At 45.1% G+C, this 15032-nt stretch overlaps 1 protein-coding gene across 1 annotated transcript in view; it reads left to right on the top strand.

Moving 5' to 3' along the window:
- adgrd2 (adhesion G protein-coupled receptor D2) overlaps positions 1-11958 on the top strand; it is a 29332-nt gene extending 17374 nt beyond the window's left edge. The window contains exons 20-26 of the mRNA XM_036527561.1: positions 2776-2896; positions 5255-5296; positions 5820-5873; positions 6364-6511; positions 6614-6675; positions 9249-9279; positions 11867-11958. Coding sequence (XP_036383454.1) covers positions 2776-2896; positions 5255-5296; positions 5820-5873; positions 6364-6511; positions 6614-6675; positions 9249-9279; positions 11867-11874 — 466 coding nt within the window. The 3' untranslated portion in view covers positions 11875-11958. The remainder of the gene's footprint in view (positions 1-2775; positions 2897-5254; positions 5297-5819; positions 5874-6363; positions 6512-6613; positions 6676-9248; positions 9280-11866) is intronic.
- The last annotated feature ends 3074 nt before the right edge of the window (positions 11959-15032 follow it).

Here is a 15032-nt window from a genome sequence, read left to right on the forward strand (position 1 = left end):
CAAGCACAACCTTCAACTCACCCACCCACACACACACACACACACACACTTACCCCCCAACACACACCCACATACACACACATGTATGCAAACACAACCTTCAACTCACCCACCCACACACACACACACGCACACACAGACACACACATACATATGCATGCACACACACACACACACACACACGCACGCAAACACACACTTACCCCCCAACAACACACACCCACATACACACACATGTATGCAAGCACAGCCTTCAACTCACCCACCCACACACACACACACACACACACATACACACACACACTTTGTGCATGTGGCTGACATTTTGTGTTTATACAGAGTGAAATACAGACGGATGTGTTCTGCGGCTTGCTTCCCTCTCTGCTGAAACGCAGGAAGAGGCCGATGTCACAGTGACATTACCACACAGAGCACTAAGCAGAGACACACACAGGCAGACAGACAGACTGCAGCCCCAAGACCCCGTCTCATGATCCTCCTGATTCTCTTCACAGCCGTGCACAACCGAGGAACAGCCTCTGTCTGTGTGTCTGTCTGCAGTCCTGCAGCTCTTACAGAACAAATAATCCCCGGAGAGTATTAATACTAAAACTAATGCTAATATTAAAACTAATACTAATGCTAAAACTACAACTAATGCTGAAACTAAAACTAAAACAATAAGACTACTACTAACACTGAAACTGAGGCTAATACTAATATGAACAGTGCGAGTCCCCCAGAGCGGAGCTGATAGTCCCAGGATGTGGGAGTGCGTGAGACAGGGCTGGAAGGGGGAGCACGCCGGGCCTTATCGGCAGGGCACCTGGGCTGTGAGGAGAGGACGCAGTCTGCTGGGAGAGGGGGAAAGCCGTGCTCCTCACTGGGCCCTTTGTTCCAGCCTCTCTCTCCAGACCCACCTGCTCCAGTGAAAGCAAACCGGGGGCACAGCTCATACGCGCCCTGGGGGTCGCGGAGCACGTCCTGATGCGCATGTCCCTCCTTACGAATGAAAAGCAGCAGATCCGTGCACGCTCACAGATACAGGAGCATGCACTTACACGCCTGCATGCAAGCACATGCACCACAAACACATGCATGCACGGACACAGACACAAATAAGACTGTTCTTCTAACTAACTTTCTTCTAACAAATAAATAAATGTTTCTGTACTATTTGCTCTCTTTTCTTTTCTGTCTGAATTCTACTGGGTTTCAAAAAGGACCTATGTGCTGTGTGTGTGTAAATATCCATCATTATTCACCAATCACAAATACGCACACATGGACACATGCACGCATACAAATACACATGTGCGCACACATGCGTGCATGCACATACATACACATACACAGTCATGCACATATTCATGTATACAAAGTACATGCACACTTGCAATATACGTGCATGGGCACACATGCATATGTGCACACATGCGCATGAGTTTGTTTATGGTTGTTAATGATTTTCAGGATGTATTAGCAATGAATAAAAAGGCACTGAAACCCGGTCAGTTTGGACAGACTGAATTTCCAATCAAAGGGGAATGAACTGAGTGTGGTGCTGTTAATACACTTGCTCTGTGTTCGTGCGTAAAGATAATCTGACGTCACCGCCTGTATGTACAATAAGACATGCGCGGGGGGGAGAGCTACAGTGTCACTCCATGCGCCGTTTTTGTGGCTGAAAAAGACCCAAACCTTAAGGATCAAAATATTTTGGACCACCGTGAGTAGCTACACCAACTCTGTCACAATATTCCCTCCGGAATTCAAAAGAATTTTTTTTCTAAATGGAAAAAGTATAACTTAGTCCAAAATAAATGAAACAAAAAAAAAAATAGAACTGCTCATTTTGTCCTTGTAAACACCGCTGAATGTTGAAAACTCAATCTCCTAGCCCCAGGTGCAGCCGTCCTGCAACAATGCAGATGTTAACAAAGGCAACCTCCTAGCCTCTTCCCTACAAAAGCCTTTATTTATATACACTTGCTAGATGATTCTGAAGAATGGCAGAGATTGAAAAAGGGCTACAAGGCTGCCGTACTCTTTTAACTCCATGGCCCCAGTGTGCTATCAGAACAAGGTGATGGCTGAAAGAACATTTTACATTTTCGAATTGTACTTTCTCTACGGAAGGGAACAAGCGTGGTTTGCATCTTTCGGTCCATCTTTATTTTTAAATCACTCATGGGGTCAAAGTGCTGATGATTCAATAGCATAGTCAATCATTCAGCAAGAAAATAAAAATGTAGCAATAATTTCCGCATTTTTCCAATGTGACATAATTGTCAGAACCATTGATTCGAGTGGACATGCAATGAAAACTAATACTAGAGGTGCATCTTTTCTGAACTGTGTTGGGTATTTGAAACAGTGTAATATATTGTTAAGGAACAGGGGTCATAACTGAAAGGTTGCTGGTTCAATTCCCTGTTGGGGCACTGCTACTGTACACTTTGATAAGGTACTTAACCCAGAATTGCCTAAGTAAATATCCAGTTGTATAAATGGATGACATGTAGAAATTGTATCCTATGTGAGTCACTCTGGATAAGAGCATCTCTTAAATGCCAATAATGTAATGTAATGCACCAAAGCCCAAACTGGTTTAAAATCAAATGCCTTTTTAGGTCATTTCTAGATCATTTAATGTGCTTCTGCTAATGGTTTAAGAACTTAATTAAGTAAAAACTTAATGACATGGATTCTGTGTAAGGCTGGAATCATGACGTCTCTGGGATGATGCCATGTGTTTCGGTTCTGTATCTGTAGGGCAGCGACCCGTCCTGTCCTGATCCTGTTGCCGGTTCTGGGCCTGACCTGGCTGTGCGGAGTTCTGGTGCACCTGTCCATGGTCCTGGCCTACCTGTTCATCGCACTCAACGCTTTCCAGGTGAGCTTAGCCCCTTCACCTCCTCACTCCATCACATGAAGGGAAGGATGGGGTTTCTGCTCTGTGAGTGCATTTGACAGCATTAAGTAAGTGGCCAGCTGATAAATGGGAGATCAGATTTAAGGGAACTGATAGTTAATGCCCTCAGAAATACTTCTGTCATAAGCTGAACTGATAATGGTAATGATGGATGTAGGAGCTGCTTCTCCCAACACTAGAAAGACGGTGTTTTATCTGTTTCCTCTGAGATCTCAAAGAAAATCTTTCCTTCTGTTACACACTGCGATCCTCTGAGTCTCAGAGAGAAAGAGAGGGAGAGAGAGATAGGAAGAGCTGGAGAGATACATAGAGGGAGAAAGAGTAAGGGGGGGGGGGGCGCGAGAGCAGAGAAGGAAAGAGCTTTAGATAACATGGAGTAAGAGATTAAGAGAGGGGAGAGAGCAGGAGAGAGAGGGAAAGAGGTTGAGACTATGAGAGGGGCAGAGATTGATAGGGAGAGACAGAGAGGAAGAGATTGAGACAGAGGAGAAAAAGAGAGCAGTCAGAAAGTGTGCAAGCGTGTGTGTGTGCGTGTGTGTGTGTATGTGTGTGTGTGCGTGTGTGTGTGTGTGTGCGTGTGTGTGTGTGTGTGTGTGTGTATGTGTGTGTAAGCGTGTTTGTGTGCACGTGTGTGTGTGTGTGTGCGTGCATGTGTGCATGTGTGTGTGTGTGTGTGTGTGTGTGTGTGTGCGTGTGCATGTGTGGTTGTGTGTGTGTTGGTGCGTGCATGCATGCATGTGTGTGTGTGTGTGTGTGTGTGTGTGTGTAAGGAGCGAGGGGCTGGGGTAGATGGGGTGTGTTTAGATAAGTGGAAGTGCATTGTGGGGGAGATGGCTGCAGGCCTCTGAAGGACAGGTCATGGCGGGGCTCCAGCACGCCATCCCGCCGGCCAGATTTACCTCCACCTCCTTATCGGGGGGGGGGCGATAACGGCGGCCGCGATGCAGCATAAATCAGGTGTGTCCCGAGCGGACTTCCTCTGGCTCCGGCTCTCTCCGGCCAGGAGTTTATGGCTCCGGGCCTCTTAATTAATAAGAATCGCCTGGCCCCAGAATGACCCTCTGCAAGGTGCTTGTTAATTTAGATTTACTGTGAAAATCCTGAGGAAAGAAAGAGGGGAGAGATAAATGCATAAATTTGTCTAAAGGAGGATCCCTGGCTGGTATAATCAGAGAGCGAAAGCCCAAGCAGAGGCCAGGCCACACCCACTCCCCCACCCCCTCCACAGCTCTCCCGTCTGACCTGTTCCAGCACACGCTGGCTCCCACCATAGGCGGCCAAATCCGCCTGGCATCTCAGTGTGCCTCTTCAATGGAGCGAAAGTAACAGGAGATAAAACATGACCGTCACAGATGAGAAAAGGAAAAAGCAGGTCTACCATTTTGTGGAAAGTTGTCGTGAAGAATACGTGGTTCCTGGCGCTGCAGTGAGAGCCCATGTGCACTAGAGGGCAGCAGTGAATATTTCAAGCAGGGAGCAGATGGCCAGAACCACTCCCACTCTCATAACAAGGGAAGCAGTTGAGGTTGCCACCTGGTCAAGGAGCGAAAAAATGACAGATTAAGTAGTAGAATTTCCTTTTCTGTAGGTGCTGTGTTCATTACTGTGTCTCACTTTTTTACATTTATCTTTATTTAATGTGACCAAACCTGCAGGGTTGATGGATCCTCCTCCTCCCTCAAATTTATATAAATGATTACAGAATGCTTGGTACCTAAATGAAAAAAACTCTATAACTAAATACATTTAAATTAAATACACAAATGCATTGATAAGATGATAGAGGTATAATGCTATGATAGGGATACTGTGCTGTAGGAGACACTGTCTTTCGTGTGAGGTGTTAAACCTTCTTTTTCTCCTTCTCCTTCTTCTTCTTATTATTATTATTATTTGATTTTTAAGGTGAAGCATTGATGATATTGATGACGTGATTCAGGCAATGCTCTGTCATGTTAACATTTCACATTTAAAATTACAGCCTCATCCATTCTGGAACAGGTTTCAGGACTGTAATTGGCAAGCTGTCTTTCTGTCACTTGGCATGCATTCCTTGCTGTATGTCTACCCGGTTGGCTGACTGCTACAAAAGGCTAAAATTAGGGGGTCAAATTCTGCAGGTGGCGCCTCTTGGCTCAGGTCAAGGAAAGCGCATGGAAATTTATATTTAACCAGGCTGTTCTGCCTTTCTTTTCTGCCAGATAAAATACCCTCAAAACCGAGCATTAGCAGGGTCAGTATCCCTGGATAAAATGGTAAAAAGTGTCTTTTTGGCTTTTGGCTGATGAACCGTGTGTCCTCTCCTGTCCTTCTCTGCAGGGTCTGTACATCTTTCTGGTGTATGCTGTTTACAATAGTGAGGTAGGTTACCTGGGCAGCCACGCTGCACTTGCTCTGTCCAATCACATTCTCGCAGGTCTGGTCAGCCCAGCCTAAGCTCATTACCGCCCTGTCCAGCCAATCCCGTGCCCCGTGGTTACACTCTCTGCACCCATACCTAAGCACATTCAGCCGTGTAAAACACACCGAGGTGTGCAAGCGACACTGTACCAATTCATGTGGAAAACCGGTGCCAGTTAACTGGAATGGTTTGTTGACGAGCTCAAAGACAGTGAGTCTGTGTAATGACGGCTGGACCAGGTGCTTGGTGTGTGGTCAGTAGCTGGAGCCCTGTAGCCCTTTTGTACCCTGCCTTATTGTAATTCACAGACTCCTTAAGCCCTCAGTGAAAGCATGGACTCTCAGTGCTACCAGCACATAAAAGTACTACTGAACTATTGTTTACTGTTCAAAGCCATTTGTTTGTTGGGAATGCAGTACTGTAGTTCCTGAGTACTCACTGCCATACTGACCTGCTGCTTCTCTGTTTGCTTGATCTGAAAAGGTGAGAAATGCCATTCGAAGAATCAAGGAGAAAAGGAAGGCTTTGTCCTTTACGGTAAGTACAGCATACGTCAGGTTTGTAATTTCTTCCTCCCTACGCTTCTCCTATTATTTTGAAATCAATCCAGCCCTTTCAAAGAATGTACAACTTCAATAATGCCCTAGCAGGTTCCATAGAAGCAGGTGTTTTGAAAAGTGTTGCTTGAGGGAGCGGGTAGAAGCGTAACTTTATTTTTTTTTCTCTGGCAAGCGCCGTGTCCTCATGCGAGGTAAGCATCTGTCAGGATCAGGCTGGGCCTCCTCCATTCCGCAGTGCACTCACAGGTGGAGCCCTGTACCGTCTGAGAACATCCCGGACTTTTCCACCCAAAAATACTCTGCGTTACGCAGGGTACTTCGTGTGACTCTCCGCCTCTGAACTGTGACGCACACCTTAGCCGTGTTTTGGGTGCTTTGTGTTCGGCACTCGATCAGATTGGCACACGTGGGCCTTGAGACAGGTGCATGCTGGTGTTTACCGTGTCCCTCCCTTGCTCCCGTTCCAGAACTGCTCCCAGCCAATCGGCTTCCTCCCGTCCCAGAGAACGGCCACCTCCTCCTGGACCAACAGCGTGCCGATGCCGTCGAGCCCCGAGACCAGCGACACGTCCGCACCGGGCAGCACTTCCTGTGGGTCCCTGGTCATTAAGAACGGTGGGTGCTGGTGGGGCAGAGGGGGGCATTGTGGGACATCACCTTGCCTTCCTCGGCACCAGCACTGACGCACTGAGCGATTTATCCCATTATGTCTTTCAGAGAGCTTCAGGAAGGAGAGTTTTGTGAGCTTCTCCACGAAGCACCCGACAACAGAAAACCAGGTACAGTTAAAGACATTCACAGCGAGTGGATGTAATGATTTATGGTTTTGAGCGTCGGTACAACGCGACAGTGCAGCATAGGGTGTCAGTGTAGCATGAAGGTAAGGAGCAGGACTTGTAACTAAAAGGTTGCTGATTTGATTCTCCACTGGGGCACTGCTGTTGTACCCTTGGGCAAGGTACTTAACCAAGAATTGCTTCAGTAAATATCCAGCTGTACCAATAACTAACAGGTAATTGTAACCTATAAAAAAATATATAACCTATAAAAGTCACTCTGGATAACAGCATCTGTTAAATGACAATAATGAAATAATGTCATGTAAAACATGGAAATGACACAGGGGACCTGGGGCGGTGCCCAGTTGCTGCAAAGCCTCTTGTGTATTACGCACCTGAAGCCCTTGTGCACATGAGTCATGCCTGACATTTTGCAGGTTGATGAACACCTAATCCTCTCAGAAGTTCACTTGATAAATATCACCTTGACAATGTCAGTGTCACTTCTTTTCCTTCCTGTTCCCTCCGCGGTGTTTGTATGAGGTAAACATGGCCCCCGTGGTAGTTAAAGAACAGGGAGGATCATGGGATGATGCCCTTTAGTGAGTGAAAGCAGAGCAATGCTCTTTCGGGGACAGAATCCCTTCTACAATCGGAGTGCCAGGTTAGGACCACGATGATGATGATGATGATGATGTCTGTAATGATGGTGGTGGTGGTGATGATGACACTGAGGGTGATGCTAATGATGATAAATATGATGGTAATGATGATATTTGGGATAGGTCTTTTTTTGCATTTTGGATGGATTAAGAAGCGGTTACCTGCTCAGTTTCTACCTGTGGCATTTGCATTCTTCCCTCGATTGAAGTAGCTGCATAAGTGGGTAATGTGAGTTGCCCGATGGTGTGCGCCAGGCAGGTAAAGACTCTAATGTAATAACGATGGCCGTGCTGATGAGGGTGATCCTTAACTGTGGCCCTTATCTTGGAAAGCTGCGTTGTTGTGGGCTCCAGGTGGCCCCCTGCCAGCCAGGTGGCAGCTGGAGACCAGCGCTGTTTACCCATTCGGCCGGCATGCGCCATCCATTTGGCACGGACCACAATATCTGATATAACCCAGAAATAAAAACAAATGCGAAGGAAAAACGCTTCCCATCTACCCAGCAAGCCCACAGCAGGCCAAACGGTGGGTTTAAGATTAATCCGAATGATATTGGTGGTACGGGGCAGGAGCATTATCATGTTCCAGCTTAATCCAGGAAGTTTGTCATAATAATATGCGTCCTCATTTCTTGTTTCTCTCTCTCCCCCTCTCTCTCTCCCCCCTATTTCTACCTCTCCTCCTGTCTCTGTCTATCTATTTCTGTCTCATTTTTTGATTCCTTTATCCTGGGGCATTCAGTCATAGTGCAAGGTTTGGCCTTTATGTAACACATTTAAGGCAGTGTTATTTCTTCTGCCAACTTACACAACAATTACCATTTGCTTCATCTTTGCATTAAAAAGTGTGGTACACTAAATTAGTCTTTGAAAGGCACGAACACGCAGTGCTTTGATGAACTCATCATAAACTTGATGTTTTCTGTGTGATTTATTTATATAGTGGCGTCGATTGAGACACGTGAAGGAAGTTTTTTGCCTGCATATCGCATCCATGGCCTACTGGACATGGCAGAGAAACAATGTCTGTACAAAAACTTCTTTGAAGATTCTGGGATTTATGTGTGTTTATCTGGAAAATCAGCCTAAATCTAGGTACAGTGCTATGATGCAGGTCTTCCCATCACAGACTGAGGCCAGAGCCTTCACAAGAGCATTAAGGCAGCCAGTGATAAATTTTGACCCGCAGAAACCTTGTAACGGGGTCAGGGGTGACAGGGGCATTTTGCCTGTGAGCACAGAGTCCAGGTAATCAGTGTTTAAACTTAACAAGCTGCTGTGTAAAAAAGTAATCTGCTGATGCGGGCGGAGGACCCCTGTAAAGCCGCGTCCCCCTGGCCCCGGTGGGGGCGGGGCCTGTAACGCATCACACAGAAGGAGAGATGGAAAGGGGGCGTGGTTTACCTGTTAGCCATTTATACAGCTGGACACTGAAGCAACTCAGGTTAAGAACCGTGCCCAAGGCTATGACAGCTGCCATCTGGGAATCAAACCGGCAACCTCTGTATAATGAGCCCTGCTTCCATCCGCTATAACATACTGCTACACGCTGATTGTTTTAAATCCACACTTTAAGGCTCAACAGTCTCACATGTGGTAGCTGATGTTCATTTTCATTGTGTTATAAAATGCCCTGGGATAACAGCTTCATGGCCATTGTCACACAAACTTTTTTGCATAAATTGTTCCAGATCTTGTAAGTTGGATGGTAAAGGTAGAGTGGAAATTGAAATGTTGCCATTGTGACGTTTGTCTGAAAGATGCTGGGAAGGACATATTTACTAATGTGACAATGTGCAAAGGTCATGTTATTCGCAATGTCTGAGCCATTTGTATTATTGGTTGATTTCTCTCTGTCTCTCGCTCTCACTCTTTCTCTCTCACTCTTTCTTTTTTTTCACTCTTCGCCAGGTGGTTCAATTGACAGCCTTCAAGCCTTCAGGTAACAAAAGTTTCACCGGCTGCTTTTGATTAGTGTGAATCACCTACCACAATGTCTCTGGCCCATAATAAAACATTAAGAGCTGCATTCAAGACCCGGTGTTTCAAGGTAAATTTAAAGCAGGCATTAATCTTGCACCAAGGCAAGGTTAAGCCGTTTCAATTGAGACCAGAGGAGTCAGGGTACCTTTGAATTTGGAAGGCATGCTAATTACCTCCCGTTACTGAATCGGGGATGTGAGTTTTCTTAAGAATGTATTAATGTAGGGGGCATGTTTTAAGACGCTCACCCTTACATTATGTGATACCCAAGACCGATTGTTTGTCGCATAATGGCAGAAACTTCATTCATGGGCTTGTGAACGGGTAGCCGTTGGGCTGATGTTCTGAGGAACCATGACATTGCGTCGGGGACGTTTAAGGACACAAAGACAAAAGCGTTTGTATGGACTCAATGCAAACGCCTATCCAACTATTAATTCTGCCCTTTTTTGTGGTCGATCAACTAAACATTTTAAAACGTTAGATTACGCGCTAGTTGTCTGTATTGATTGCGCAGGAAGACAGTGCAGAGATCAGAGGCCAGAGAAAGTAAGAAACCATGGTTTGCAGTTGTAATTATTAGTGCTAAAATGGCCTTCCTCTTGTGGCCAGTTTCTGGAGGTGTCACATGGTCCTTACACTGGCCTCTGGAAATTGTAGCGTTCAAAATGAGACAGATTCAACTTTGGGATTTCAAGTTTTCTGAATTTAATAAAAGGACTGCAGTCTCTTTTGTTGCTCCCAACACTTGGCAAGATACCCCGTGTTCTGCGGCTCTGCAGAATCTAGGATTGGCGGCTGATACACTTCTCTTTAACCTATATAGGACATTCGTTTGTGATTCGGAGGTGAAATCAGCATTTCACTGTTAGAATTTTAGTGAAATTCAGCTTGCAGCGATGGGGTACTGAGGGCACCTACATCACAGCATTGTTTATCACCTGAAGCAGAAACTTTTTTTCCTCAGATAATGCATCGCAGGTTCTATGCGTGACTCATGGCTCCTACGTTGCTTTAGTCAGAGTCGTTCCGTCTTTTGGCATTTGTACATGTATCAGGTGTGTGTGCCCAGTTATCGTCTCCTCTGCCATGAACCCAGATGCACACGTGCATCTTGCACTAGAACCGTTGTGTACTTATGATCCTAAAGCAATTAGCTATTCCACAGCCAACAACAGCACACTGTACCATTCATGCAATATGTTGGCTCAGCAATTAATGAATTAAAGAACCATAATGCACAAAGTAACCCCTGATTGGTTATGCATACTGATCATTTTCCTGCAAAATAAATGCAAGTGCTTTTCTCATCAAATCTGATAAATTAATGTCAATTCATCTTGTTGGAGTTGGATGTTAGGTGGCAGCAGCTACCAAAATCTTGGCATAACAGGATATCAGATAATTTCCAATATCTTTCCAGTATTTTCATATTGCAAAACTGCAGTCGGGTGTCTTGTGCATACCGTGGTAATTTTCTGTATTAGCATTCAGAGGTTTCCCAAGCTTTGAAGCAACTGTGAAGCGAACTGTGGATATTTTTTAATATTTCATATTTGCTCGAATTTGCTCAATCAGTGTTTTTTTTTTTTAAAAAAAAACAATTAATTTAAGACTCAGTATTCTCAAATGAACTGGGGTGGCCAAGGGTGCCTGGGCAGATTACATGTTATGGCACTGACTGTGAGGGTGGTAAAGCAATATGTCCCCAATTTGGCTGACGCTGTGGAACAGACCCATTGAAATCACAAATTCTCAGCTGAATGGCTGGACTGACATTGTTGTCATTTTCTGTTCTCTTCTGTTTGGGGTTGGGGGGGTTTGGGGGGAATTGGTGGGGTGGATTGTTTTGGGGGGGGGGGGGGGCGCACAAGGACTTCTCCTCAACACATGTTCAATCTGTAAGAACTCTAAGGGGTGAAAGTAGAGTGTTTAAAGTTTTCAGTGTGATTAGCGGACGCTCGTCGTGGAGTACGATTGGCATTGTGGGAGACTCCTTTTAATGTCAAACGGCCAATTAATGGCTTTAGAGTGGCACTTGAAGCGCGGAGTTGCACGGGGGCTGTTGCGCTACAAACACTCTGAAAAGCTTAATTTTCTCCCTCGTAGGGGAAGCTCATTCAGCCTCGGCGCACCTCAGGCTCTCAAACACCTGCTCCCCGTGTGGGGAGGCCTGTGCTTTCTCCCTCCGGTTCACAGAAACACAAATGCCCAATAATGAAGGGAGGCTTTCTGATTAATTGCTTGGAGGTTGTCTCTGCCGGGTTCAATATTAGACGTCGGTTGTAAGTTTTTTTTTTTTTTCCGTTCCGTCTCCCATTTTGGTTCATATTTCCAAAAGACACAGCTGTGGCATTTAAGCGTATGTCCATATATGTGGGTTCATGTTTGTGGCTGAGGGAGAAATACCCTATATATTTTTGGGTAAATCTCCTAGAAATGTATAGGATGGGCGTAGTGGTTGGGGGTTAGAGCCAATGGGCTCTCTGAATGAATAAAATTATTACTCGACTATTTATTCCTGTGTGTGTGTTTGTTTTCCCCAGGTTGCTGACCCCTGTCACTGAAGATTGGAAGGCATGTGCACTGTGAAGCATACCATGACAGGAACCGACACACACACGCACTGTCACACACACACACATAAGCAGCACACACAGTCGCAGAAAGATGAGGGGTGATGTGGGGTGTCTCAGCCTGGAAGGGACAGGAAGAGAGACTCCCCCCCCCCCCCCCCCCCCCCCCCCACCCACCCCCCCCCCGAGTCCCCATGATGCTTTGCAGTTCCCAGGGTCAGGACTCGCCCGCTGTTTGGGAAGTGGACGTACCAGCAAGGCGACAACATCAAACACCGGCTGCAATCTCCACACAGTAGTGCAATTCCCTCTGAGCAGGAGGCCGAGGGGGAGAACTGAACTGCACCTTCAGCTTCTGATTTCATGATTTTTATTTGCATGAGTTCGTTGTGAGCATCATGTAGTTATTTCTATAACCAAACCATCCTTCTTGTCTCAGTTTGAAAATCGTTCGGTTTAGGATGTGACCAGACAATATGATCATGTTGTCAGCTTACATTTGTTTGACAGTCGGATCTGAAAGAATTCTCCACCTGTAACTACTGAGAAGATTGCTGTAACTGTAACTTAGAGTAGACCAGAATACTCTCCTCAGCTAGTGCAATCATTGGACAAGGCCTATCAACTCTCTGACCAATCAGAATCTGGATGGCAGGCTGCTCTGGAGACTAAAGGAGCTTTCTAAAGCCTGGTCTCCACCCACTCATACTTAGCAACAAGCTTGGTAAAGGAATAATATTCCTATCATACACCTATCATTCAGAATGTTCTACTGCAATAAGAACATGTCTGTTAATGCAATTGTCTATTCATGTCTATTCATGCTGCTGTGAGCTTTTTCCATTTCTTTGTTGAAGTTGTGAAGCAAAGTTCTGGTGACTGCAGGCAATATTTTTTTTTTACAAATACTTCCTGCTTTTTGTTGGAATTGTTGTGAGGTCTGGTTCTTTTTCCCATGATGCTGTGCGGGTGACCTTTCGGTGAACCTCTGCAAGGCTTCTCATGAGACGGACCTGCACAGAGGTCACCTCAGTATATCCTCCTCTTGCTTTTGTAGTCATTTTTACAACATTTTTTTGTATTTTTGATCTGAACTGCTTTGTACTGCTTTTGTGTGAATGGTGCGTTCCCTGCACTCTCCCAATATGAAGGTCTTTCTCAGTTCTTGAAAGTGTCTCTTGAATTGAAAGTATTTCCTGTTGTCGCTGGTGAGTAAGGCTGTCAGTTCTCTCAACTTTGTGATTATGACCTCAGCAATCACTGGCTAGCAGTGTCCTGTGCCTTAGATTTCACTGTGATGTATTTTACCCCTGCGTAAGAGAGAAAGAGAAGAGATTTCAAGAACTGAACAGGGACTGAAACTGTTACAAAAATGAAAAATCATCAGCACGTGTATAGTTTTACTAAATTGCATTTATTGATTTCAAACTATTACAGTAAAATACAGCTCAAAACACACGTTGAATGTTTTTTGTATGTGTGTATGCGCAGGTGTGTGTATATGTATGTGCATGTGTGTGTGTGTGTGTGTGTGTGTGTGTGCGTGCGTGTGCGTGTGTGTGCGTGTGTGTGCGTGTGTGCGTGTACGTGTACGTGTGTGTTGAAAGCTAAAAAACCATAGAGAAAGAGAGCAGGAGGAGCAGCAGCACACAGTGGGGGCCGGGATAAGGGCGTGGTCCTGAGCAGCTCACAACCTCTTGTACTGTACATCACATGACCAAGGGCACGCCTCCTGTCACCTGACCTAAGGGAGTCCCCATGGAAACGGAAAACACCCACCAGCAGGAAAAGAGCCCGGTGAGCAAGAGTTGCAGTGGATGTGCAGTGGGTCCAAAGCCAAGGGGAGCTGCTCCCCTGCCAGATCACCACCATGGGTGGGGGAGGGGGGGGGGGGGGGTGGCCACAAAGCAAAATACAGCATGTTCGCATGTTTCACCTCTAAAACTTTAAAATCATTTGTGCTGGCACAATACTGCATACTGTAAACATGGTTTCAATATTTCACAATATAAATATACTGTACAGCAGAGATTCACCTCTCAGCACGGTCCAGGTGTATAAACCGGAGTTAAAATCAATGTCAAGAAGACATTAAGGCAGGCATTCAGATTGTCTACAGTGGTCAAAGGAGAATCCCAACAAACCAGATGAACACATATTCAGGACAAAGACCCCAACATCTGACCTGAATTTGATCACTTCATTATTTTTTGCCTAACCCCCCATGTGTTTGATTATCTATAAACATGTAATACAATTTTTCTTCATCAAATCCTATGGGTAAATAATATTTTATACTGTATTAACTGTCTATATCTTATAGTAGCTTTATATTTTCCTAGTATTTCATTCTGTCCCGTGTGTGTGTGCCTTACGCGCTGCACATTATGGTCCTTCTTTTTCTTTCTTTGAAGAGATGTTCTGTCCTTATTGAGCACTGTGCTTCTCGGCATTCCTTTAAAACCCACTTTCAATTCCAGCAGCAGGGATGACGCAGCTTCTACACTGAATGTCTGCTGTTCTTAGTACATTCTTCACATCCGGGGTGAATGTGCATCATTGTACCTGGTGTGTGTGTGTGTGTGTGTGTGTGTGTGTGTTTATGTGTGTGTGGGCTACCATTATATACCACTTCCTCTCCAGATTCCCTATACTAATACCCAGTGCTCCGTGCCTCTTTTCACTGTTTCAGGTCTCCTGTATCTGGCCATTGAGTCTGAGTTATTTGTAATTACAGTGCCACACTCTATGTGGCTCCTTAAATGATTCTTAAAGAACTCGCCCTTTGTCTAAACAATAAGAGAAACTGTCATGCGGCCACATTTAATTTCATCCTTCAGCAAAAAATCAATTGAATATCTTTCATTTTGTATTTTTCAAGTACAAGCCAGCACGCAATTTTCATGATTTTTTTCTTTTTCACCCCCCCCCCCTTTTTTTTTAAGCTTCTGCATCTCACCGAAGATTCAGCAAAATAGTGTATGTGATTGTCAGAGATCTGTTGTAAAATCCTTTGTGTTTCTGAAATGTTGAGGAAAACATAGTTTTTTTTCTCCAGAATCTGCAAACACACCTCTGGAAATGCATGTATGACACATTTTTTTCCTTTGTTGTCTGATTACAAAAGGATTCAAGC

Source organism: Megalops cyprinoides, chromosome 4 (assembly GCF_013368585.1).
Source record: "Megalops cyprinoides isolate fMegCyp1 chromosome 4, fMegCyp1.pri, whole genome shotgun sequence".
Classification (NCBI taxonomy): domain Eukaryota; kingdom Metazoa; phylum Chordata; class Actinopteri; order Elopiformes; family Megalopidae; genus Megalops; species Megalops cyprinoides.